This window comes from Thamnophis elegans, chromosome 7 (genome assembly GCF_009769535.1).
Source record: "Thamnophis elegans isolate rThaEle1 chromosome 7, rThaEle1.pri, whole genome shotgun sequence".
Classification (NCBI taxonomy): Eukaryota; Metazoa; Chordata; class Lepidosauria; order Squamata; family Colubridae; genus Thamnophis; species Thamnophis elegans.
The window spans coordinates 25483856-25511589 of NC_045547.1; the positions used below are offsets into that span (position 1 = coordinate 25483856).

The 27734-nt window shown below is 40.1% G+C and overlaps 1 protein-coding gene across 1 annotated transcript in view; it reads left to right on the forward strand.

Moving 5' to 3' along the window:
* Nucleotides 1-433: 433 nt before the first annotated feature.
* The window catches only part of RFX4 (regulatory factor X4), a 56673-nt gene continuing 29372 nt past the window's right edge, over nt 434-27734 (forward strand). Inside the window, exons 1-6 of the mRNA XM_032222001.1 lie at nt 434-512; nt 9961-10021; nt 19658-19781; nt 22463-22524; nt 24730-24943; nt 25917-25994. Of these exons, the coding sequence (XP_032077892.1) occupies nt 19716-19781; nt 22463-22524; nt 24730-24943; nt 25917-25994 (420 nt within the window). The 5' untranslated portion in view covers nt 434-512; nt 9961-10021; nt 19658-19715. The remainder of the gene's footprint in view (nt 513-9960; nt 10022-19657; nt 19782-22462; nt 22525-24729; nt 24944-25916; nt 25995-27734) is intronic.

Here is a 27734-nt window from a genome sequence, read left to right on the forward strand (position 1 = left end):
TTTTTGCCTCGGTTGAATACATGAACTTTGTCTCGGGGAACAGGACTCAGTCTTACAAAGCCATATGCTTTGGAATGACTATGCTATTATCCTTTGGAAAATGAAATAAAAATGATACAGAGGCAGTCCACATTGATCTTAGAAAGCCTTGGCTCATAGTACCTTTTAGTGTAAGGCACATATATTCTGTTTTTTCCCCAGAATGGAAAAATATTTGATATAGTTTAATCTGACATCTTTACATGAAAGTCACATGTTAGTTTTATTTTCAGTCTGTGCCAAAGAAGCTGTGGCTGAGAACATTTTTTTTTTTGCTTAAGTAGGGTGTAATATGAATCTGGTTTCTTCTCTGAATCTTTTACACAGATATGTTGAAAAATTGTCTAATACAGATTAATTACTTGTTTTAAAAAAATGTTTTGCAGAGAGTTGGATTGAAAGATGTCTCAGTGAAAGTGAAAACAAACGTTATTCCAGCCACACATCTCTGGCAAATGTTTCTAATGATGAAAGTAAGTATGTTTTATTTTCTATAGAAATATATAGATTCCCATTTGTTAAAAAAGACTTGAACTTTATAATGTCTGTGTAGATCTAGGAAAGTCAGGGAGCACCCATCCACATCTCCAAGCAGAGAAAAAGTTAGAGTTAGATTACAAATGCATCAGCCAGAAAAAACAGCATTTTATATTTATAACTAGCCGATAACCTGGCGTTGTCTGGGTATTTATTTATAGGGGGAAAATGTCCAGACCAAACATAATTTCTAATGTTGGATTTTCCCCCTTACCAGGGGAAATTCCCCCTTGTGGAGTACTGTGAAGCTGTTACCATGGCAACTCCGCTGCGCTGTACAGTAGAAACCATTTTAAGGCATAACAGGCTGTATCTTAACAGAACACACACCCAGAGCGGTTTTCTTGCCCCCACAGTATTTGTTTCTTTTTTTTTTTTAATTAAATGTTTTATTCATTTTCATTTTCAATTTTATACATTCACTTATATACTGGATATTTGCAATAATAATAATATAATAGTAAGAAAAGAAAAACCCCAACCTAAACACAACTCATAAACCCAACCTATCGCTTTCATACACCCCTTCTTCTCCCCCTCCAACTTTCCTTTCTCCCTCCAACGATCACCCCTCCTACTTCCCTTTCCCCTCCTATCTTCCTTTCTCGCCTTCCTCACCCTCCTTCCCCTCTCATCGTCCTTACATTCCCCTCTTCCTCCCTCCTTACTTCTCCCTCTTCCTTTCCTCTACTTCTCACTATGGTGCATTTCTCTATTCCTTAATCTATTCAGTTACGCTAAAAAGAAAAAAGAAAGGAAAAAAGCAAAAAGAAAAAAAAAGAGAAAAATAAAAAGAAAATATAAGGATCAACAGTATACAAGTGTATTCTTCTTATTCTATATATTGAAACTATATCTCCACCCGCCCACCCACCCCCAATGAACCCCCCTCCCTAACCCCCTCCGACTTCCCAGGTCCCACACCCGGCACAGTTCAGTACCATTCACCTTCAAAATATCTTATTAACAATAATAATGAAAATAAAATAAAAAGAACACTCCGAAAAAGAAAAAAAAAAAACGAAAAAGTAAATAAAAAAAAAAATTTAAAAATCTTTTGCATTATGCTCAGCCTCCCATCATTCTTAAAATTTAAACAGTGTGAATCATTCCATTTATATTTTGTCCTCGTCCCTTACTTCTTTGATATTTACCCCCATCTTCCTGTAGACTCTCCAGATAGCCTTTCTTAACCTTATATTCAAATATTAGTTTATACAAAAATCAATTTATCTTCAAATACAGAGCAGTCTAATCATACTTTCGCTACTCATCTTCCTACCCTTCGTTTCACGTCTCCATTCCTCCCAAGCCCAAATTGCATAAGATTAGGATCTCGCTCTTCACTTTAAAATCCTGAGCTTTTTATGTTATACTTCAAGCATGTAAATCCGTAAAATGTGTGCCCAAAATCCATACCAATTCATTCAATCCCAAGATCCCTTCATCAATATCCCGCTCCACCTTCCTTTCTGCCCCACTCCTCCCAACTCCATTCATCCCAAACCGCAATTCAAATAAATCTTAGTCCCCGCTTTCCTCACAGAAAACACTTCATGCGCAGTTTGGATTGAGATTCAAATAAGTCTTGTAAAAGTCCCGTATAATATCTGTCTAGAATAAGCAATGCTTCTTTCCATTCCTCATCAGTACACAGCTTTACCATTTCATACCAAACAGAAATCCTAAAGTTTTAATCAGTCCAAAAGCTTAGAAAGTATTTTAAAGACATCGCTGGATCTATATTCTTTACTCTTCTGCCCTTTCGGAAAGAGAAGGCAACCCTCTGCCTTATAACCACGTGTCCCGCTGCTTTGAAAATATGACTGAATCCTCAGTTTCCGCTCTTCTGCCTCTCCAGTAGGGGGAGAACAACTCCCTCCTTCTTGTAACCAAGTGACTTGCTGCTTGTCTTTCCTTCACCTTGTCCTTCCGCGTTTCCGAGTGAGTCAAGAAGCCCCGCCTTCAGAGTTTTATAATAAAAGTCCCGAGCTTCCGAAACAGAATTAATACGAAATCTTTGATTTTCAAATGTAACTGTGATTCCAACTGGAGCTTCCCATTTATACTGTATTTGACGATTTCTAAGTTCTTGGGTTAAAAAAGTATAGCCTCTCCTTGCTTGCAGCATCTGGAGCGGGATTTCTTTAAAGACAAACAAATCATGGCCATCGATTCGGAGCCTGTTATTGTAAAACTTTTGAGTGATCGCATTTCTGGATTCTCTTGTGAAAAAGTATATAATTATGTCTCTTGGAAGCTGTCGTTGCTCTGCTACACGCGAATTCTGGCGATAGATTTTTCGAATATTCCAATCAAAATTGAGTCCCGGACCTCCCACCGCTTGGCTGAAAGCTTCTACAAACGTCTGTTTCAAGTTCTCTCCTTTCTTTTCAGGCAGTCCTCTGACTCTTATTGCAGACGCCTTTCTGTTATAATTTATCATTGTAAGTTGTGTTTGAGTATCTCTAATCTCTTGTTGTAATGCTTGGATATTAGAAGTCAAATTAAAATTAGCCCCCTCCAAAGTTTCCAGTTTAGTCTCCATTTCTTCGATATAATCTGTCAAAGTAGACGTAACTTCAAACATATCCGCCTTTATTTGGGCAATTTTAGTCTGTATTTTATCGCATAAATCCAGCACAAATTCTTTAATTTCTTGTTTAAAGTCATTAATTATTTGAAAGAAAAGCTCCTGTGTCAAGGAATCTCCAGTAGGTGGTGTAGGAGACAAAGGCAGCGATTTACTAACAAGTTCTTTAAGCACATGCGGGGGGGATTTTTTTGCCTGCTTAGACCTGGGAGGCATTATAGATAAAAGCTGAGAATAAACAGATAAACAGTGTCTTCAGCTGGTCAGTTCTCAATAAATTATTTGTAGATTTTGCTTGTTAATGAGTAGCAGTCTCCGGGGAGATAAAGCCGGTTAATTACGTCATCAATCACCAACACAGTAAAAACGCCATTTTGTATCCCAATTGCCCAGAGAAGTTTCAAAGGAAAAACAAGGCTGGTGTTTAGATAGTTATAAAAAAAAAACATCACAGGAGTGAGACCCGCTCGTGTTAGCTTAAGTTGCTTTAAACAATTTATCATTGTCCTGAGTGGGGGGGTCGCCTGTCTAGGGCTGCAAAAAGGCAGCTGCGAGGAACTGGCTGGAGATAAGAGCTCAGTTACGCTGGATCTCTTCTCCGTTCGCAGCCCAAAAAAAAAAAGAAAGGGGGCTGTGAACTACGAATAAATCCTAGCACCTGAGCTTCTGCCTGCCCCTTTCTGTCAGAAAGGGGTGATATCTATTGATCTTAATTAGATATACAGACCAGAACTCTGAGAGGGGCTCCGTTGAGCTCCTTCGGCGACAGCTCCTCCCACAGGAAGTCCCACAGTATTTGTTTCCACAGAGTAAGTCATCTGTGTACCAAGTTTGGTTGAAATTGCTCAAGGTGTTCCAGAGTTATGTTAGAACATACAAACACACAGCTGTTTTTATATATATAGATATATTGGACAGCTGAGTATATATGAGCAGAGGGACCTAAAGATAAGCCATTAAGATACTAGCTTTGTAGATGAAGCCTGAATCTCCCTTCTGGGACCAAAACAATACCCATTGGGATGCTTGACTGAAGGTTCTTCATTATCAGTCAAAAGGAAATTAATTGCCAAGAGAATTGTTTATCTTCCTGAGAAGGAATGCTATAAAGAGAATTTCTTACTGAATGTTCTAATCATAGACAACTCAACAGCTCATTCTCAACTCACCACCTTCCACAACCATTCCAATGTTGGTTCCAGTTCAGATTTTAAATAATTTCATTGTTTTCTTGAAACTCTGCTAATGACCACCATAAAAGCTGGCTGCTTAATTCCCTGGTGTGTGTGTGTGTGTGTGTGTGTGTGTGTGTGTGTGTGTGTGTGTGTGTTTCTCCTTCCATATGGAATACCCTGATAGGAGTGGTCTCAAGCAACCTAGCTAGCGTAGGTAAGTTAGAAGCTTGGGAGGTAGTGTGATGAAAGAGGCAGGGTGACATTTTAGAGCTCTACCAGAATACCAGTGGTAGCCCATTATTTCCTTTTTGTGTGGAGAACAAGGGCAATCTGATAGTTGTGACTCTGTTAACAACTTTGTTTCGGAGACTGCAGTGCAAAGCATATTGATCTACTTGGCACATAAAGTGGACATGATTATGGCAAAGGTGGACATTTCTTTAAGAAGCATAATGCTTCAGGAACAAATGGGGAATACTTGGTTTATATCGTTAATTGCCTCAGGGGTATCATTGGAATGGGAAGGAGAGTATTAGAGCAATATGGTTAAAGAAAGAATGTTCAAATAGAGCAATGGGAGAGGGACAATCATGGGAGATAAGCATGGCCTTCTCCCTTTTCTTATTTACTTGTATAAGGTGTCCTGTCCTGGTACTCTTTATTACTGAGGTGGAATAGAGCCTACTCATCAAAAGTCTAGAAGTAGGGCTGGACAGATGCTTAGATTCCATTGCAGGCTCAGATAACAATCTCTTTTTGGGGAGGGGAAATCCTTTACAGAATCCTTTCCTTCTTTCTGACAGTTAGTCCAAATGGCTGTAGAATGAATTCAGAGAGCAATAACCCTTTGTGTCATGCATTCTGGCATCTGAGTTTTGGCATCCTTGACTTGGGACTGTAGTCAACCCACAACTTACACCTGACTCCTCAAAGCAGCTTTTTTCAGGGGTGTAAAACTGACAGCTCACAGGCCAGATGCATCCCACACAGGCCACACCTACTCCAGCTCCATGAAGGGAAAAACATGTTCTGACCTAGGCTTCCTTAAAAAGCATGAAGCAGAGTCCTGGTCCCGGCAAAACCTCTTTTATTTACACAACTGTGAATTCATTTCATTCACAATCAGCAAGGCTTGGGAAACAGTCTTTCAGAGGAATATTTATCAACACGAACCTTATCTCACATGGAGAGCTGCCAGATAACTAGTTTCCAAATGCAGAGCAAGGCCACACTTGGCACAGAGTCTCTTATAGTCACAAAAAGAACTTTCCACTCTTGAAACAACCAAAGGAACAAATTGTTTCCTGCAAAAGCCCATTCTCTCCTTTTTTGTTTCCTATAGGAGGGGCCAATCACCTCCAAGGTATGGCTTTACTCCCAAGTCAACCTGCTTTCTTAGTTGTTCTTGTCTTCTGGCAGCTCTGTGCATGCGCATACTGGGAACATGCTCCAGATGTTCCTCTGACTCATTGCTGTCTAGCTCTCTCTGCCTCTGATACAGAGCCCTCATCTGAGCTTTCCTCAGTCCCTAGGACTGGCCCATGTTCCTCCCCAACTTCCTCATTGTCTGGGTCCACTGGCTGTCAATGGGCCACAATAAAACGTTGTGATATATCACATGACAGCAATGTGATGCAACAAGTTTGACACCCGTCATCTGGGAAGTTCTGCTGAAGATTCTATGCAGCTGGGGGGCATCTGGGATTCCATTTAAGGATGCCCATCAACCTACATACCGTATCTGGAGGAGCCGAGGTGGCGCAGTGGTTAAATGCAGCACTGCAGGCTACTGCTAGATCAGCAGTTCAGCGGTTCAAATCTCACCGGCTCAGGGTTGACTCAGCCTTCCATCCTTCCGAGGTGGGTAAAATGAGGACCCAGATTGTTGGGGGCAATATGCTGACTCTCTGTAAACCGCTTAGAGAGGGCTGAAAGCCCTATGAAGCGGTATATAAGTCTACTGCTATTGCTATTGCTATTGCTATCTTTCGGAGTATAAAATGCACCTTTTTTCCTCAAAAAAGAGGATGAGAATCTGGGTGCGTCTTATACACCGAATACAGCATTTTTTTGCCTCCCGAAGCCCTGCCCCCTTCACCAAAATGGCTGTACAAACCCTTATGGAGGCTTTCAGAGACCTCCTGGGGGCTGGGGAGGGCAGAAAGGAGCAAAACAGGTTATTTTATGCCCCCCCAGCCCCCAGCAGCACTCTATAAGCCTCCATAAGGCTATACATGCATTTTTTTTGACAAAAAACGGGCCCATTTTTGCAAAAAAACCTGCCTTTTTTTTGCTCTTTCTTGCCCCCCACCCCCTAGGAGCATTCTGCAAGCCCCCCCACAGGCTATTCATGCCTTTTTTGGAAGTAAAAATGGGCCCCTTTTGTGAAAAACGGGTCATTTTTGGGAGGTTTGCAGAGTGCAAAAACTTTTCTTTTTCCTTTTGGAAAGCTCTTTAACTGATTGATGAGAATTACATTGATCAAGTGCTGTGCCAGCAGAAACACCTACCTATCTATTATATTTCTCTCTCTCTCTCTCTCTCTATTCCTCTACCTACCTACACACACACACTCTCTCTCCCTCCCTACCTACTGTATTTCTCTCTATATATATTTCTCTCTCTCTCTACCTACCTAACTACTCTCTCTCCCTACCTTACTGTATTTCTTTCTCTCTTTCTTTCCCTCTACCTACCTACCTACCTACACACACTCTCTTTCCCTACCTACCTACTGCATTTCTCTCTATATGTATTTTTCTCTCTCTCTACCTACCTACCTAACTACTCTCTCTCTCCCTACCTTACTGTATTTCTCTCTCTCTTTCTTTCCCTCTACCTACCTACCTACCTACACACACTCTCTCTTCCTACCTACCTACTGTATTTCTCTCTATATATTTCTTTCTCGCTATCCTTTTTTCTACCTACCTACCTACCTAACTAACTAACTAACTAACTAACTAACTAACTACTCCCTTCCCCCTACCTATCTACTATATTTCTCTCTCTCTCTATTTCTCTCTATATATACCTCTACCTACGTACTTACACACACTCTCTATTTCTCTCTCTCTCTCTAATCCTTTATCTACCTACCTACCTAACTACTCTCTCTCTCTCTCTCTCTCTCCCTACCTTCCTACTGTATTTCTCTCTCTTTCTCTCCCTCTCTATCCCTCTATCTACCTACCTACTTTTTAAAAAATTTGATTCTTCAAAACCTTGGTGCGTCTTATATTCTGGTGCGTCTTATACTCTGAAAAATATGGTAATTCTGCTCAGTATTTCATCTTAAGATATTAATGAACATTTTCCCTGTTCTGAAAAAAACACCACTATTGAATTACAGTAGAAGATTGTAACAACAATTATTTCAGTGTATAATTTATTTTCTTAGTTATTTTGCTACTATATTAAGAATGAAATTTTTAGTGGGCAGGATAAAAATGTAAAAAAAACCCTTAACCAGACTGATTAGCATTTTAAAATATGGAGTTGCACATAACAAGTTCCTATTTTAACTTCTCTAATATAATGATGAGTATGAATTTCTCAAGCAGCAACATGCAATGAAGAACAAGTTTGCTTACAGAAAAGCTTCAGTGATTTGGGCTTCAAAATGTAGGCATTGAAATATAATAATAGTAGTAGCAGTAGTATAGTAACATAAATGCCTTACCCCTGTAAATGAGTAATGTTTCACAGAAGATGATAATAGCCTATAGCTTAAATGAATTTGTAAAGAGATTAGGCAGATTCAGCTGTATGTAATTTAATTATTTTCTCATGATTTGTTTGCTTGTTTTACACTGATCATAAATAGCCAATAGGCTAAGTTTACTGGCTAACCTAGGTGATATTAAAGCTACCTATGAGGTGGTTCAGTGCACTTTAACTCATATCTGTTAACCCAGGGCTGTCAAATTCCTGGCCCTTGGACCGGATGTGTCACGCACTGGCCACGCCCATGCCAGGTTTAGCGAAGGGGAAAAAAGACCTGATACGTCACGTGCCAACGCCATGACCATGTGGGTTTGACACCCCTGGGTTAACCTGATGTCAATCTCCTAGCCTTTGTGATATCACTGAATTCACAGCAATCCTAGCTCGGGGAACCAAGTTGCAGACACCGGCCTCTGTAAAGATTTGAACCTAGATAGTTCCCTTTTGAAAGAGATTAATGTGAAAGCCTCAAGCAGATGAGACTACTCTTGTCTCCTCAATGTCTGTGAATGGGAAAGAGAAACCACCCACGAGGGAAGGGGATCAAATACATCAATCAGTACCAGGTAACAGCATTGTTCTACTTCAGTGCCATGTCTCTCACCATAGAACTGACCTGAGGAAGGACTACTTATTGTTCATCAAGATAAATCTTCTGAATTGGTAAGTCTCAGGAGGAGAACTAATACTTCCCCAGACCAGTCCATGTGTCCCACATGGTTTTTGCCAGGTAGGGTTGCTCACCTCACTCTTCATCTTCTAAAAAAGAGTTGAACCCACAGAATCAGGCCATTGGTCTGTCATTCAACCTCTGCTTGATTATATTCCTCATTGTCCAACAGTTTATTCAGGGGTGTCAAACTCAAGGCTGGTTAGGATCCAGCCCGCAGGGCTGTCCTGGTCCACCCAATGTGAAGATGAAAGATCGGGCCAATGTAGCTTCAGACCAGTCCACCCAATGTGAAGAGGAAAGATCAGGCCAGCATGGCTTCGGCCTGGTTTACCTAATGCAAAGAGGAAACATGCCAGCAGTTTGGGGAGTGGTGTCAAGCTGGCCACTCCCACTCAATTGGCCACACATCCCCAGTCAGACAGCTCCCACCCCCCCAGGTCAGTTACAGCCCTTATATGCTAGTCCACTAGTAGACAATCTCAAAACAATGTCAGAATTATGTTTTCTTCCTGGGCAAAGAAAACCTGACAAATACCCCTTGTTCCCAAGAATAGCATCATTACAACAGCTCTTAAAAAATAAGTAGAACAATGCTATCCTGCATGTGCCCTCCATAATGACACCCCTAGCAGAAAACTGAATGTAGGAATGGCTGCTCATTCTTTAGAACCGTTTAGACATATTCTTCAATATTTGGTTTTGAGGCAGCAAGAGAATGAAGGTGGAAGGAAATGTCTATTGTAATGCCTGGTCTACTGTATAATAAAACCTTCAGATTCTAATGATATTTTCAAATAGTCACAACTGCAATAAAGAGAATAAGAAAGGTGCAACATATCCATGGAGCTTGTAAGAGGTGCATTTTACTATTTGTAGAAAGTCCTGATGTACCTTTTCTCCAAGTTTGAGTCTCTAAACAGGGAAGGTAGTTTAATGACCCAATATGGTGAAAAGATGTGAAAGGCTGGATGAGATGGAAACATTTATTTCCTTTAAGTTCCAAAGAAGGTATTCATGGGAACAGGCATCAGATTGTACAGCCTGGCAATTACTTAAACAATCATTCCAATTCTCATAATCTTCAAGTATTTTTTTGCATATTTCAAGCTTGTTTCTGTGGAATTAGAGAATATTCCCAATTTCTCATGGGATTTTCTCATGTCCTTCAAGTACCTCAGCTGAAAGAATGCCCCCTAATAGTGTTTTTTCCTCAACAGATGAGGAGAAAGAGAATAACAGAGCATCCAAACCACACTCTACCCCAGCAACTCTGCAATGGTAAGATTGAAAAAAAACATTTATTCTCAAGCAGCTACTTTCAGGCAAACTAGAAATATTCAAGAGCATAATAAACACGTAGGAATAATTTTGGCACTGTTGCATTATTCTAGATTATTGACTACATAAGCATTCTAGCTTATGCTCATTAAGTATTGTTCTGTGCTCAGAATTCAATGTCTGAGGATTAATATCTTTTTTAAAAAAAATGTGTAAAGGATCTGTGCTTTGCTAGAATTTCAAAAGACAAATAGCTTGTTAGCTCTAGCAAAAATACTATAAAATATCAATCAAGGTAGGCAGCTAAAAGTGTTCAGTTATATCTCTTCTAGTTACCCATCTAATCACTGGAAACATATGAACATAGATGGAGAAGGGCCTCTGGAAACTGATTAGTTGAACATTTTCATATTCTTTTCTGAACTTATGGTACCCTAAACTCTGCCAACAAATGGTTAATCTTTCCCAAATATTTAAACAGCAATTCATTTTTTGTTACTGTTGTTCTTGTCCAGCAACTAATACTTTGGATTACTCCATGCCTCCTCAGAAGGCAATTGCTTAGTCTTTCCTATAATTTAATGGATTCGTTTCAGCCAAATTGTCACAGCTAATTATCTCATAAAGCTCTTCTCTCCGGAGGAAACAAGCCAATAATGGTAGCATCCTTAATCACAGAGGTTAATACATCCCAAAACTCCCAGGATATTCAGCTTGTTGGAATGTAGCCATTATTTGCTACCATGTCCCAATTGCCCAAGAGAGGCAATAAGCCATTTACTATCATTCAAGCCACCATCTTTAATAGCGCCTTTACGGCTTATTTGTCCTTACAGTCATATCTGCCCTGACTTGTCTAGGCTCACTGCAAAAGAACTTCATGTTCTCCAGAGTACAATATGTTGAGAATAACCATCACCCCTTTTATTTGTTTGCATTTGATTCTAAGTTGCATAACTTCAGCTTGTAAGTCCTTACAATTCAATGACTGTGAACTAGAGGCATCAATAATTAGGGAAGGAATGATACACCATTCTGCCTCCTAATATGCCAGCAGCACTTCACCTCTTCCTTTTTTAAGCAATGTGACAATTGCAATTGGTCCAGTCAGGGGAAGCCTGGAGTGGCATGAACAGCATTTGAAAAGGAATCAAGAGGAGGCAAAGTAGGTATAGAGCCAAGGTGGCGCAGTGGTTAAATGCAGCACTGCAGGCTACTGCTAGATCAGCAGGTCAGCGGTTCAAATCTCACCGGCTCAGGGTTGACTCAGCCTTCCATCCTTCCGAGGTGGGTAAAATGAGGACCCAGATTGTTGGGGGCAATATGCTGACTCTCTGTAAACCGCTTAGAGAGGCCTGAAAGGCCTATGAAGCGGTATATAAGTCTACTGCTATTGCTATTGCTATAGCAGTGTGCCAGACAGTCTAAACCAGGGGATGGCAACCTGCGGTTCTGGAGCCACATGTGGCTCTTTCATCCCTCTGCTGCAGCTCCCTGTTGCCCATCAGATCCACAATTGATAGGGCTTTTGGTTAGGACAGGTAGGGGGAAAAGGATGCCATGCTGGAAGGAGACTCTGTGATGGAGAAACCAGACTTCCGTTTGTCTCCAGAATTGAATGGGGGACTTCCAGTTAGGACCTTTGCAGCTCTTTGATTGTTTAAAGTTTCCGACCCCTAGTCTAAACTATGTTTAGGCTAGCTAACATAATTTGATTTGGTCCATATATCATGCTTATTCATAATATATTTTGCTTCTTTGAACTTAGTGGAATGTGTGAACTTAACTTAATTGTGGCATCTGGCAAAATATTATTACTATTATCTTAGCAAACTACAGCATAGCATGGTGTATTTACCTAGCTGATGTTAGCTCTAGCTTCATCTCTGGCCAAGACTTTGGAAGACCAATGAATTATGGTGGCAGCAACCTGAGTGAGCTACATCCTCTGCATCTCATTTCAGGTTGTTTGGCCCATGCAATCAAGGCTGAGCAGAGATGATGGAGACCAACCTAACCAGCTGAGTGAGAATGGAAGCTGCAGGGGATGAGTATGTGCTGGTGGGGAGAGGATAGCCAATAGAAAGGAGAATTTAGAGAAAACCAAAGAGAAAGAAGTGAGGAGATGGCTGAGAGCACGGAAAAGTGTATTTCTGTGCATCTGGTTTTTTTTTTTAATTTCGCAGATTAATTAGTTATATATGAGTTTTGAATTGGCTACCATGAACTGGACGAATTATGTTCTCTTAAATCATCTGCCTTTTGTCCATGGATTCATTGATTATTCCACAACAAGTGAGCCAGGCACTTTTAGTGCTCTGTGTCTGACACAGAATTTGGCATTTCTTAAGTTGATCTGTGTTGCCTTGAAAATAGTTATGTAGGGATTAATATTAAGAATCTTGTAGGTTTATTGTCATAGTAAATATTGTCATAGGCATCTAGAACACTATAGGGATACATGCATAAATATAATTTATAGGCTGCCTGACTCCAAACAACACTGGGCAGCTTATAATTAGAGTATTTTAAGGCATAAACCCACACACAAGGAGATTCATGATGGCCCATTAATAATTTCCTGAACATTATCAAGGTGGGAGCCAACCAGATCTCTGTGAGGATATCATTCCACAGGGCGAGGGCTCCAGCAGTCATACTTCCTAGGCCCCAGAAGATGATACCGGTTAAGTGATGGGAGCTGGAGCACACCCATTCAAACTAGATGGACAGAAGCAATTGGAATCAAACAGCCTTTCAAATAATCCAGACCTTTTTCCATGAAGGACTTTATAGATGATAAATAGCACTTTGAATTGTACCTGGAACTTTTACTGGTGCAGCTGGGGTCACATAGACACAGCAAAGCATACCTAAAATTCAGTGACATGCGGTGAGGTTTATGGCTGGTGAGGCAGTCCTCTCCCCCGACACCCCACTGACTAAAGCACTTTCTTTCACCCGCCTGTGCTCGCAGCAGAGCTCAGGCGGGCTGCCGCGAGCTCAGGCAGGCTGCCGCAAGCTCAGGCGGGCTGCCGCAAGCTCAGGTGGGCGAAAGAAAGTGCTTTAGTCAGTGGGGTGTCGCGGGAGAGGAGAGAATGCCTGAGCATTGCATTTATTAAAGAAAAAAGAAAAAAAGGAAATTTGAAGGAAAAGAGGGAGCGTGGGGTGGGGGTGGGGGGCATCAGAAATGGAGAAAGAGAGGAGGAAGAGTGAGCACGATGCTGCAGCTTTAAAAAGAATGACAGAGTTGAAGCCTCTAAAAAATGCACCCTCTGCTATGAGGCAGGACAACTGCGTGCCTCAACTACCTCGGGATTTTTTAGGCTTTTAACCCTCGCTTAACTCTGCTCGAGCACCTAAAAGTCAGATTAGATGAGGTATGCAGTTCTCCTGCCTCATAGTAGAGGGCACTTTTTAGAGGCTTTTTTAAACAGGCAGTCATTCATGGTGTGGCAGCAGCTAGCTAGCCTAACCTCAGCACTCGCCTTTTCCCATTTACATTTTTTTTCCTTTTCATGATTGACAGTGGTGAGGCTGTGCCTCCCCTGCCTCCCCTGACTGCTCGTCACTGCTAAAATTGTCCATGACACTGCATTCAGGAACAAAGGTCTGGAAATTCTCAGTCATTCGGGTCATGGTTGTCCCAAAAGTGCTTTTTCAAGAGGCAACTAGACTTTCTGATTTTTCTTTGAGGATGTTTCGCTTCTCATCCAAGAAGCTTCTTCAGCTATCTAAGAGCTTCAAACATCTCTGAGAGCTGAAGAAGCTTTGAAGCTCAACTCAATGAAGCGGTGGACGTGATGAACCGGGGCCTTGAAGCTGTTAGGGACTGGATGAGGGCTAACAAGCTTGTGCTCAACCCGGATAAGACCGAGTGGCTGTTGTGTTTCCCTCCCACTAATTGGCCAAGTGTTCCATCTCTCAGGCTGGGGGGTCAACATTATACCCCTCAGACAGGGTTCGCAACCTGGGAGTCCTCCTGGACCCACAGCTGACTTTTGACCACCATTTATCAGCTGTGACCAGGGGGGCATTTGCACAGGTTCGCCTGGTGCACCAGTTGCGACCCTACCTGAACCGGGAGGCTCTCACAACAGTCACTCGTGCCCTTGTGACCTCTAGGCTGGAATACTGTAACGTGCTCTACATGGGGCTGCCCTTGAGGAGCATCCGGCGACTTCAGCTAGTCCAGAATGCGGCCGCGCGAGCGATCGTGGGTGCACCTCGGTACACCCACATAACACCTATCCTCCGCGAGCTGCGCTGGCTACCTGTCGATCTCCGGGTGCGCTTCAAGGTGCTACTTACCACCCATAAAGCCCTTCATGGTAGTGGATCTGGATACTTGAGAGACCGCCTCCTGCCAATTACCTCCTCGCGACCCATTAGATCACATAGATTAGGCCTCCTCCGAGTTCCATCTGCCAGTCAGTGTCGACTGGCAACTACGCGGAGGAGAGCCTTCTCGGTAGTAGCTCCGACCCTTTGGAACGATCTCCCCATGGAGATTCGTACCCTTACCACCCTCCAGACCCTCCGCACAGCCATTAAAATCTGGCTATCCCGTCAGGCCTGGGGTTAAAGAATGTAACTCACCCCCACCCGAATGGTATGAATGTCGTGCTCTATTTTTAATTATGTATTGCTCTTATGTGTTATTGTTTGTTATTGTTTGTATCCCCCTCCCCATGAGTTGTGAGCCGCCCTGAGTCCCCCCAGGGAAAAGGGCGGCCTATAAATAAATTTTCAAATACTCAAATACTCAAATGCGAAACATCTTCAAAGAAAAACAGAAAATCCAGTTGCCTCTCCAGTTGCCTCTTGAAAAAGCACCTTTGGAACATTCTGTTAGAGTTGTAGTTTCTGAACAATTTTCAAGAGCACATTGTTGCAATCCATTTATGAGGTTATGAGTGACTGCCTGATGTGCCCTTGGTCCAAGAAAGAGTGCACCTGGCACACTAAATATACTTGAGCAAGTTCCTCCTGGCCATAGTTGGTATCTGCTCTTCCAGTAGAAGCTGTGTATCCCATATGATCCCTCGAGTTGTGCACCAATCTTGAATAGGAAAATGCAACCCCATCCAAACACAAAGATTGAAGATACCCAGAGCCTAAGGATATCCATGAATTTTGGAAATATTTTATTTATTCTAGGTTCCAACCTCTTACCGCAGGGTATGGTTAAAAAAAAGTCAAGGTAGTGCAGTTAAGACGCCACATGATTTTAATATGTGATGCACATTTAAAAAAATAGGTTTAGGTTCATTCACGCTGCCCTGGATACCAATTTGACTTTTCTGAACACACCCTTGAGGATATCTTTGGATCAGAGCATTGATAGATACCTGACCCCAAATACAGTGTGCTATCTCCTTCAGCATTTTAAACTCTTCTTTTTACATTCTATTCCTTTTGATTATGTTAGTATGGGGGAAGAGATGTGATACTTCAGCAATATAAAAGAAGATTGATGGGAAAGATTGTGGTGTACCAATTAACACTTCAAAGACTATATAGTACATCTTTTAGATATTGCAGCTCTTTATGGAACTGGAATAATGTTGAACTACAATGAAATGTACAGTTGCTGAATGCATTCTTTAGTCACATACATTCTTTTTTTAATCCAGACCAAGTTGTCATAGTATCCATTAAATTCTACAGCTCTCTGTATTGTGCCCTCTGAATGATAGATGAGTATTTTATTACAATGGTAATGAAAATCAAAACAACAGGTGATTGAGGAGAATTACATCTGGCTTCTTACTGTAACACAGTTCATTTAACTGCAAATTATTTAATAAACTATAATTGGGTGATGTCTTTCAATATGCTAGGCCATAAACCAAAGTTTATGATCTATAATGACTGTAACCACACAACCTAAATGTCAACACAGCAAATTATAGGTGTCTTTAATGCAGGAATCCAGCCTTCATTCTAATGAAACACCAGTTTTATAACCCTAATTTTCTTGGATTTTTAAGATTATATAATGGAATGTGAATGAATTTGTTTAGCAAATGAAATACACTGCAATGTTGCACCTAATTTTAAAGATAGTGTTTTAAGGACATTGCTGATAAAATAAATAGTCCAAGTTCATTGTAACACTACAGGCTAGTCCAGAGTTCAAAATATGACAAAGTTTTCTCTATTGAAATGACAAAAATATGTAAACTTAAACAATGATCAAAATGGTTTTTGATCATTAAAGAAAAGTTCAGATATAACAGAAGATTGTTTAGCACAGACTAATGATTCACCATGAAAGAATGGAGAGAAACGAGGAAAATCATTAGATATTATGAAGAGAAATAATTGAGAGTCTTTCTTCCTATCCTTTCCTGGTCAGAGAAATTGACGGGCCAATTAGCACCTATGGCATACAAACAGGCTGTGTCCTATGAAAAGAGGTTTTGTTCAGTGTCTGTATATTTGAGGGCAAATGCAGCAATGATATTGTGGTAGAGAGAAAATAAGAAGAGATGCTGCCTTTAGAAACCAATTCTATTCAACCACTTCAATATCTTAATGAAATAGTTTGTAGAAAGGGAAAAAAATACCATTGTAAAGCTAATGGAGTATTGGGGAAGAGAATCTCCATACAATATAGCAAGATATATAAAATCATATTTTTATAAGAAAAGTCTCTGCTAATTAGCTCACAGGTTACTTTAAGTTATTATTATTATTTTCAAATCCACATTTTTCTAAATTAGTGTTAATTGAAGCTTATTTTTATGTCTCAGTTTAATAAGGTAGTATACAGTACAGCAAGGTAGAAAGCTTAATTTAACCCATTAGATATTTGATATTCTCTCTAGGTCATGTCTCCACTAACTAGTTTACTCTTCACTGACCCAAGTATGCATCTTCCATAATTCATCCTTCTAACGTTATTGGACATTATCAACATTATTCCTAACAGTGTTAACAGCTGAAATAAGGTTTAGGGGAGCATTTAACTAGAACCACAGATTCTTCTGAATTATCTACCCTTCTAGTAATGCTTCAGTGGTTCTATATACTTCCAAAAATAGATCCAAGCAGCCAATGAATTGCAAGAAGAGCTCTGGGTGCTGCATGACATAATCAGAGTTGCTACTTTTAGCTTATGCCTAGGGTTGTTGTTAGTTGTGAATTCATATCCGACCAATTGCGACCCCATGGACAACGTTCCTCCAGGCCTTCCTGTCCACTACCAACTTCTGGAGTCCATTTAAGCTCACGCTGACTGCTTCAGTGTCTTCATTGAGCCACCTCCATCTCTGTTGCCCCCTTCTACTTTTGCCCTCAATCATTCCCATCATTAGGCTCTTCTTCAGTGAGTCCTTCCTTCTCATTAGGTGGTCAAAGTATTTGAGCTTCATTTTCAGGACCTGGCCTTCTAAAGAGCAGATGCCTAGGGTAAATAATCCAATTGATAACAATCCATATTGTAGCAACCTAGGTAAGAATCAAGACTGCCTAGAACTGTTTTACCAAGGATGGGCTAAATGCATTCAAGCAGAGTCTGTACAGCCATCTGCTGGCGATGTTTTAATCTTGATTCCTGCACTGAACAGGAGGCTGGACTCAGTGGCCTAAATTAGTTTTCTAATTCTGTGATTCTGTCCTGGGTGGGATTACTACAGAATGAAGGATGGATGCTGTGGATGGAATACAGTGAGAAAGGGGAAGGAGGAGAAAGGATAACGCTGGTGTGAATAGCATAGAAATGTAATTGTGACTCTATATGTAAACGGATCTTTTGAAGATAGTCTCATCCTTAGGTGTTTGGTCCTCAGGTCAAGGGTAGTTTTAAACTCTGAATTGAGGCAGAAGACACACTATTAAGGCTTACCTTTGCTATCTGCTTAATATGAATTATACTACAAAGGAAGTGCATTTTCCCCTTAAACTTTAAAAGAGAAGATTAGAAATAAATTCCAGAGTGCTAACTATGCATGACCTTTGGCTGTAATAGGATGTTGTCCTCTAGCACCTTGAGATACAAGCAGAATTATTAAGGGATAAATTTTACAGAAAGGATACATAAGGAGCACATTGAAAGACTGTCTTGGAAAGCCTTTGATGGTTTGGCAGATTCCCTATGTGCCTTTCATGCTAGGCCTGTTGACCTTGGTATTTATTACTAGAAAATGGAGCATATTGGTATGGAGGAGACTGGTGACTTTTTTCTTCTTCTAATGCTTTATACTTTAGTAACATAAATGATATTACAGAATCCTTTTGGAATTGAGTTACAAATAATTGCATAAATAAATAGTAAGATATCTCAAATTGTATTTCTTTTACTCATTGGTTGGATTCGTACTCTGACCAACACCATAAATGGTAATTAGCGAATAAGGTGAATAGGTTCATACCTTACAAAATTTTAAAAATTACATTACAATTTAACATGTGCAGATTATAAAAATATAGCAAACTGCTAAGAATGTGTCATTTTACAAGTCTGTTTGAACATGTGCAAATTCAGTCCCTGGAAAATTGTTCATTAGATGACAATCTACTATTTACTATTCATTTCTGAGTTGATTCTTGTAAGCATATGTTTGCTCTTTTCAGATAGAAAGCTAACATATAATGTTATAGTATTCTGGGGCTAATTTTCATCTATAAAAGCATTCAATGTAAAAAAAATAAAAAAGGTACTTGAAATAAAGGATTAAGGGTTATCAGAAGGTGTGGAGAAACTTTAGTGAGATATGAAAGCTTCTTCAAGTATCTGAAAGGCTACCATGTAGTAGTCAGGGCAGAACTGTTGAGACATGTTCCAGAAGAAATATTGTGTTTAAAGTACGAAAAAACCAAATTTTGGTTGGACATCAGGAAGCATTTCCTAATGGTAATAGCAATAGCAATAGCAGTAGACTTATATACTGCTTCATAGGGCTTTCAGCCCTCTCTAAGCGGTTTACAGAGAGTCAGCATATTGCCCCCAACAATCTGGGTCCTGGTAAGATCTGTTCAACAATGGAACAAACTAGCTTAGGAGGTGATAGACTCTTGTTTGCTGAAGATAATCTAACAGAAGGTGAATATCTTGTTAAGAATACTGTGGCAATGGAGTCCTGCACTTGGGAAGGAATTTCCAAGCTTTAAATTCTAGAATTCTATGGGGAAAGGAAAACAAAACAAAATTAAAATAAAATTGCTAGCCCTTAAAGGTTCAGACCTTGTAATGGATACAAGCCCACACACACACACACACACACACACACACACACACACACACACACACAAACACACACACACACACACACACACACACACACACACCAGGGGTGGGTTCTGGCTTCTTCTACTGCCAGTTTGCTCAGAGACGTGCTTCGGGTGTGTGCGCACTTGATGCATGCTGTGCACACATACACAGTAGGTAAAAAATGCTTCTGCGCATGCACAGAAGCAAAAAACAAGATGGCGGTGCCTATGGGGCCACTGAGAGAACAGTTTGGGGGCATGGCTGGCCGAGTTACTACCTACTTGGCCAAACCGGGCCGAACCGGTAGAAACTCCCCCCTCGCCCCTCTCTCTCTCACACACACATGCACACACACACATAGGTATGGAATGGATGTGCATAGAAGTCAGTATATCTGTCTTTGTTTTGTCATTTTTAAGGCTGGAGGAGAATTACGAGATTGCAGAAGGTGTCTGCATTCCTCGAAGTGCCCTCTACATGCACTATTTGGATTTCTGTGAGAAAAATGATACTCAGCCTGTCAATGCTGCTAGTTTTGGAAAGGTGAGTATAAAAAGCAACTAATTTCAGGGATTTGAAAGATAATAGCAATAGCACTTAGACTTATATACTGGTTTACAATGCTTTACAGTCCTCTCTAAATGGTTTACAGACTCAGCATATCCCCCCCAAAAAAATTTGGGTCCTCATTTTACCCACCTGGGAAGGATGGAAGGCTGAGTTAACCTTGAGCTGGTGAGATTTGAATCTGGCAAATTGAAAGCAGCCGGCAGAGCATAAGTAGCGTGCAGTACTGCACTCTAACCACTGCGTCACCATGGCTCATATGTATGTGATATAATAATGTATGTCATGTAATAACAATTTATTAAACTTGTATGCCCCCTAACTCCCAACAATTCTGGGCAGCTCCCAACTATTGAACGAAGAAACTACAATAGAGTCAATAAAAATTAAACACTGGCAAACAAGGTACAACAGATGAAATAAGGCAAGGTGTTTAACTCTCCCTCACCAAGGCTGGGGTGAAAAGGGGATTCAGGCTTTATCCTCAGTCCCCAGTGTGATGCACAGATAAGTTTTGATTTTTAATATCCCATTGACAGGGGCTCCAGACCTGTATTTCTTAAAAGGTAAAGCAAAGTATATTGTTTTTTCTAGTTTCAAGAGACAATAAGAGTAAACCAATAGGAATGTTTTATTTGTCTTTGGAGTAGTTGAAGAAAAATTCTACTTGAGGAGTAATTGTCGTGCATTCTAAATGACATCAGGCACTCTGGTCCACTCTGAAAACTCAGAAAATGCCTTCTCCCCACCACATCCCCAGTGCCTGGGTGCCCCCATCTCTGTCTGCCCAAACTGAAAGAGAGATGGGTGGGATTAATGTGTAATTAAAGAGAATTTGGAAGCCTGAGATGTTGCGGAATGTTAGATCAGTAGCTGGAACAGCATGTGGTGTTCTTTAGGTAGGCTTCATTGAATCAGCACAAAAAGAAAGAGCCAGAGAAAGAGGCTGCCCGCCTGTCTGCTCATTTATCAAATAGCTAGGCTGAACTTTCACAGCTCCACAAAAGTGTTTTTCTGTTTGCTGATTTCCCCCCCCCCCACCCCACCCTTTAGTTCAGAATTAAATCTGTATGTTTTCCCCTCTTCGAAGGCTCATGAAGCAAAGCATTTTGGTTCCCCGTTACTTAATCAGTCAATCAAACAATCAATCAATAAGCAAATGTGGTAAAAATGAAAGATAAATAATCATGGCACATCGCGGTACTTACATGATACTTTGACTCAGATCCTTTTACAGACGTTTTTGATTTTGGCTTAGACTGTGTGGAAGATTCCATGTCTAACAAGATGCAAAAAAGGGGAATGTTTATGGAATGGATGTAAATAATAATAATTTAATCAGATAAATCTTAGTGGGATTCCAGTTAAAGAGTTGTGCAGCGAAAATTAAAAATGAAACAGGTATAGTCGAGTTCCATGATGGCGAACCTATGGCATACGTGCCACGGGTGGCACACAGAGCCATTTGTTAGGGCACGCGAGGCATTTCTGCCAGCTGGCTGGCCAGCTGACTTTGGCCTTCTTTTGAGGCCATTTTTCATCCTCCAAAGGCTTCCCTGAAGGCTCCGGAGGGCGAAAAACAACTCTATGGCCAAACCAGAAGGCTGTTCCCGAATTTCCGGTTTGCACATAGGGCCGGTTTTTCGCGCTCCGGAGGGCCTCCAGCGGGATGGAGAGGCTATTTTCGCCCTCCCTGAGCTTCTAGGAAGCCTCTGGAGCCTGGGGAGGGCGAAAAAAGCACGAAAAAAGTGGGAGGGGGAGCGCTGGTCTTGTACGCAGAGGGGGGAAGCACCCACATGTGTGGCACACCTGTGCATGATCCCCCTGTGCTCCCCCCGCTTTTGGCACACGAGCCAAAAAAGGTTCGCCATCACTGTTCTAGTTATAAGTTCAGTTTTCCAGTTTGAAATAGAAAACCCTCTTATTTCAAACTTGGCCTATCTAAAATAGCTCTCTTTTTAAATCAATAAATAGTACATTCTGCAAATAATCTTCCACTCCAGTTGTTTTTTTTTAATAGATGATTATTGTAAGGATAGGTAAGGAAAATTCAAAATATATAAACTATCACAGCTATAGACAATAGTACAACCATATATATAATAATGATAGCAATTTTATCCATTCTTTCCAAGTGTGCATATATAATTTGTGCTCTGTAATATGTTCCAGTGATATAAAATACGTGATTTTAAAACAGCTCTTTATAAATGAATTGTTTTAATTTTTTTCTTACTTTCTCTTCAAATAAGAGAAAACTGTCTTAAGAAAGTTAAAAACATTCTTAAAGATCCATCTCATCCTGGGCACCTTTTTTTTAAACTATTACCATTTAGCAGACGGTACAGGATAATAAAAACAGGGACAAATAGGCTGAAAAACAGCTTCTATCCCAGGGCAGTAACTATATTGAATTCTATGGTATAGTGCAATAAGCAATGTCGGGTTTTCAATTTCAATTATATAGAATATGAAAGATGTGTGTTTGTGTTTTATTTTTATAATTATAATGTACACTGAAGATAGCATTTAATTTTGTTGTACGATGTGCAATGACAATAAATAAACTTAATTAAATAAGCATGACTAAATATACATGACTGGAATAGGATCTTATGTTTCTTAACATGAAATTATTATTAAATTATAATTTACAGATAATAAGACAACAGTTTCCACAGTTAACGACACGAAGATTAGGAACCAGAGGCCAATCAAAGTAAGCAATAATGAGTGTTTCATTATCATAGAAAGGTTAAGCGTGTTACAGAAGTGTGATTGCAGAATATTTTTATGCAATATGTCTATGGCAAATACTTATGTGTGGCGAGGAGAAAGCCCATCAATAAGAAAAGCAAAAACTCTGACATAGCATGGTCAGTTGTAATGGAGGACTAGGCTTCTATACCGCTAATAATTGCATAGAAGAGGTTGCTTCGACTAGGGACAACATCTTCTTTTCCACACAGCTATTCAAGGTACAGAAGTACTGCTTCCTGATGAATCCAGGTCACTTTGGACTACAATTTGTATGCCGCTGCTTTACCATTCTCCAGAGCTTAAGAAAAGTGGCAGTCGCCATTCCACATACCAAGAGTAGTGGCCATGTTACCAATCGGTGCACAAGCTGGAATTATATTGTCTGCTTGGTCCCATGCCCCATCTTTGCTTATCTGCTCTTCATCTCTCCTGGAATTCTGATAGTTATGGCCTGCAGGAGACATGATGGTCATATTTCACACTGGAGGAGTAACAGACTGGATAATGTGTGGTTCCCAATTAAAAAAAAACATAAGACCAAATGCATCTTTTCGAAATACAAATATACTGATGAATTATAAAATATGGGTAATTATTATAAATGCTTATCAAAATTTGACAGGTAAGATTTGCTGCTTCCCTTAGCCAGGTGAGATATGTGTTGGTTGTTTGCCCTTTGCTATGCCTTCCTGTTAGACTGGTGTGATGCAGTATTTTTTATTGTCCAATGATGGTGTTTGGGCTCGGTGTAGAAGTGTGTTGCCATCGTGTCAATTTATCTTTTCTGTAATGTATTCTTGCACCATGACATATAAAGGCTCCATGTTCCTAACCTTTTATCCCCAGACGATTTTAATGCATCAGAGCGGTTTTATAGAGTATGGAAATATACACTTGCCGTTATAGATGTTCTGTGCAATAGAATAGCATCCAATCACAGCTTCCTAAGGAAGGTAATACCTTTTAAGTAGAGTTCAGCAGGGCTTGAATGAAGGGGTGTAGGAAGAATGAATGCGAGAACACGGTGCCTTTTATGGGGGCACTGGACAATCACTATTTCAGCACTGCTGGCTAAATAGATAGCAGCATTTCTTGTGGATGCTGATGTCATAGACCAGTTCAGCCAGTAATTTTTGTTTAGCAGTCATACACCTGTCGATGCTGAGGGACCAATACCACAGCTTCTTTTATCTTTTCCCAATGCTTCTCGTAAGCTATTGAATCACTAGCCCTCAGGCACATACGTGTTTATATTGGAGGCTACGTTTTAAAAGAAAAAGAAGGAGGCAAACGGTGGTGTGACAGAAACAAGGTGACATCACGGAAGGATTGAAACTAAATCTTCAACCCTTTGACAGATTTGAGGAGATTATGTAAAACATACTAGAAAAAAAATACTTGAGGCTTAATATACTTATTTTATGGATTACTTTGTTTTTAAAAAATGTGTTATGAAAGTCTGTTAGCATACCAACAAGTATTGACAGCATGAATCTAGTGGCACAGCAAAAATATGTCTGAGAGGCCATAAATTACCTTTAGGTTTCAATTTATCCAACCCTCCTAACATCACAATACTTAGTAATACAAACAACTAAAAGCTCTGCCAGCAAACCTCTAAAGGAAGTTGCAAATTTCTAAAGCAGGGGTCCTCAAACTTGGCAACTTTAAGACTTGTGGACTTAAACTCTCAGAATTCTGGAAGTTGAAGTCCACGAGTCTTAAAGTTGCCAAGTTTGAAGGCCTCTGTTCTAAAGGAAGCTGCCATCTACAGTTAAAGCATATAGTAAAAATTGCAACTCTATGACTATTCTTAAAAGGGGCATGTATTAGAGAGCTTAAGAAAAATATTAATTGCCATATAACAAATTTATTATCACAGTAGAGAAGAAGGTGTTTGCTTCTACCAAATATCTGGCTTAGAGCTGAGGCAAAAGCACCAGGCTCTGCCAATTTGTATCTTTCCTGGGTGCTCCTGTGGATGGAAAATGCAGCTTGTTAGGCAACTTGAATCCTCACGCTTATGTTCTGATGGTGAATTTGCACTCAGGCATTAACTTGCAAATTGGCATGAAGTCTGTTTTGTTAGCAATTTTCCTTTTTAACCATACTTGAGTGAACAAGTTCTCTCTCTTTTAAAAAAAGTGTGTATTCAACATTTCAGGTACCATTACTATGGCATTGCAGTGAAAGAAAGCTCCCAGTATTATGACGTGATGTATTCTAAGAAAGGAGCAGCCTGGGTCAATGAAACAGGAAAAAAAGAAGTAATCAAACAGACAGTGGCATATTCACCACGATCCAAACTTGGGACGTTGCTGCCAGAATTTCCAAATGTCAAAGAACTAAATCTGCCAGCCAGCCTGCCAGAAGAGAAGGTGACGCTAGTAAAATATTCATTGGCTTGCTTTGGTCTCTGCTTTTTCTCAGTTGAGGAAAGGCTAACTTAAGTATGAAAAAGTGCCTCTTCAAAAGATTGAGTTTAAGAAGACTGTGACTTGATTTATGAAGGACTTGATTGCTCACTGTACTTGAAACAAATAATTTATGGCATTTATTCAGTCATCTATAGATGAAAGAGGCTTGTATTGGTTCATAGTAGACAATACATTAAAGATCCATGATTGAATTTTCCAATATTTCTTTAGTAAAAAAACACAAACCCAGCAACTTAGGGAAAGTAGATTAGTGCAAAAAGGCAGAGGACCAATTCTTTTTCCTGGCATCATATCCCTAACTTAATTACAACCCAAAGCTGCAACTAGGTATTCTGAGGAAGAAATCACATGCAGTTAATATGTGGTGGTAGTAGTGGAATAATTTAATTTGGGCAAATGGCTCATGCCCAGCCCCAAATACTTTCGTCCTCCCTTAAATGCTTTTAACTGAGAAACATTTAAAACAGAGAAATTGGATGGACAAAGAGAGAAATTGGATGGACAATTTGACAATTTCTCAAGAATAGGACTTGAGGGGGAATTCAGAATTTTGAAGGAGTAACTTTCTAGTCCAGAATGCTTCTGCTGGAATAATGTACATTTGGTGATAAACAGACTTTCTGAAATATAACGCTCTGACTCAAAGACGACACCCTTTTAGCAGCTTGATCTGGAAACCAAGATATGTGGGTATTAGGTTAGGCTCTATCTGGATTAAGGTTTATAGTTACAGCTTGTGAGACCTGAGCTTGATAATAGTATTTTTGCTGCCTTAAGGATTAAACCTTCTTCACGTCTGTCTCCGCTGCTAGGAATTTGTTAGGAACTGGAGATCATGATAGATTATACTAGAAATGTTACTGTTTTAAATTATGACATCCTTAATAAGAATTGCTCTTTTTTATTTTTCTAGGTATCTACTTTTATAATGATGTACAGAACACATTGTCAAAGGATACTTGATACTGTAATAAGAGCCAACTTTGATGAGGTTTGTAATGAAGTAAAAAGTTTTTCCTAGGATAGTTTTCATTCAGTTATACTTATCGATGGTAATGAAAATGTTTATATTGACTGACTACATTGTTCTGAAGGTTCAAAATGTTTCCCACTGAAAATTGGAACTGTTGGAACTAATAGAATGTGTTAGTTCTGTTGGATAAAAAGATTCTGAGAATAAAGGAAGCTAAGGAACAGGATGCTTCAAGGCAGGGAAGCTGAAGAAATGGTGCAATCAGGCAATGTACTGAAAAATAAATTAGGAAGGACAGCAGTACAAAAAAGAGGCTTATATAAAAGGATGGAGGAGATGAGCAATTGAGATCAGAACAGAGGTCGGTTGCTGCTGGTTTGGCCTGTATCGTCCGAACCAGCAGCAGAGGCGGCAGGAGGCTCCGCCCACCCACCTGGAGGATTCTGCGTATGCACAGAAACGTCACGCACAAACGCACCTGAACCGGTAGTAAAAAAATTAGCAACCCACCTCTGGATCATAAGTATTAATGAGATAGAAGACTAAAAAAAAACCTCTATACTACTTAAAATTACATAGATAAGAGCAGGGAGGCAAGGAATGTTACAGATCCCATCCCCTAAGGAGATGTATCTGGTGATATCCAGAAGAAGGACCTTCTCTGTGGTGGCTCCCTCTCTGTGGGACATCATTCCCTTGGAGATTAGACTGGTTGCCACTCTAACTCTTTAGGAAGGCCCCTGAAGTTGTGGTTCTTCCATCAGGCCTGGGTAAACCAGAGCAGGATTGAGCCCATTAAATGGCTAATATTAACATGTGTTGTCCCTGGCATGGGAATGGGGGGGTATTCTTTTATTCTTTTCCTTTTTTATCCTTTTTCTTTTTCTTTCTTTTATATTGTGTTTTTATGATCTTGTAACCTTGAGTCATCATATGCTAGTAGGTAGCAATATAAAATTTCTAAATAAATAAAATAAATAAAAATAGATAATATAAATGGAAAACAGAATAAATAAGCTCTTCCCTGTAGTGGGCTTATCCAGACTCTAGTATACCCTCAGTCATGGAAGCTTACTGAAAGACTTTGGGAAAGTTATTCTTTCTCAGTTCATGGGCTCCCACAGAGCTGTGGAAAATAAGAAGACATGCTTTGTACATTACATTGAGCTCCTGAATTAAAGGGAGGATGGAAATTTATTAAGTATATACATCAGAGGTGGTATTTAACAGTTCTGACCAGTTCTGGCAAACTGGGAAATTTATAGTAGTTCAGAGAACTGGCAAATACCACCTCTGGCTGGCTCTGCCCCACATCTATTTTCTGCCTCCCGAGTCCCAGCTGATTGGTGTCCCAGCTGATCAGATGGGTCTTCTTCTGTTGCCCTGCACAGGAGAATGGAGCTGGAAAGCAGATTAGTGGGGTGGCGAGGGAATGGGGATTTTACAGTATCCTTCCCTGCCACGCCCACCAAGCAACGCCACGCCCACAGAACTGGTAGTAAAAAAAAATTGAATCCCACCACTGATATACATATAGTATTTCATATCTATTATATACACATGTCTATAGTTATATATAAAGTTGTACACATATACTTATGATTCATAAGGCTGAGAATATCTATGGCTCAGTTTTATATGCAATAATATTTGAAATAAATCTTATAATTAGTTCTGCAATATTAGTTTGGTGAATATGTCTTAAAATGGATGCCATTTTTAACACTAAGATCAATTAAACTAGTACAGAATATTGAT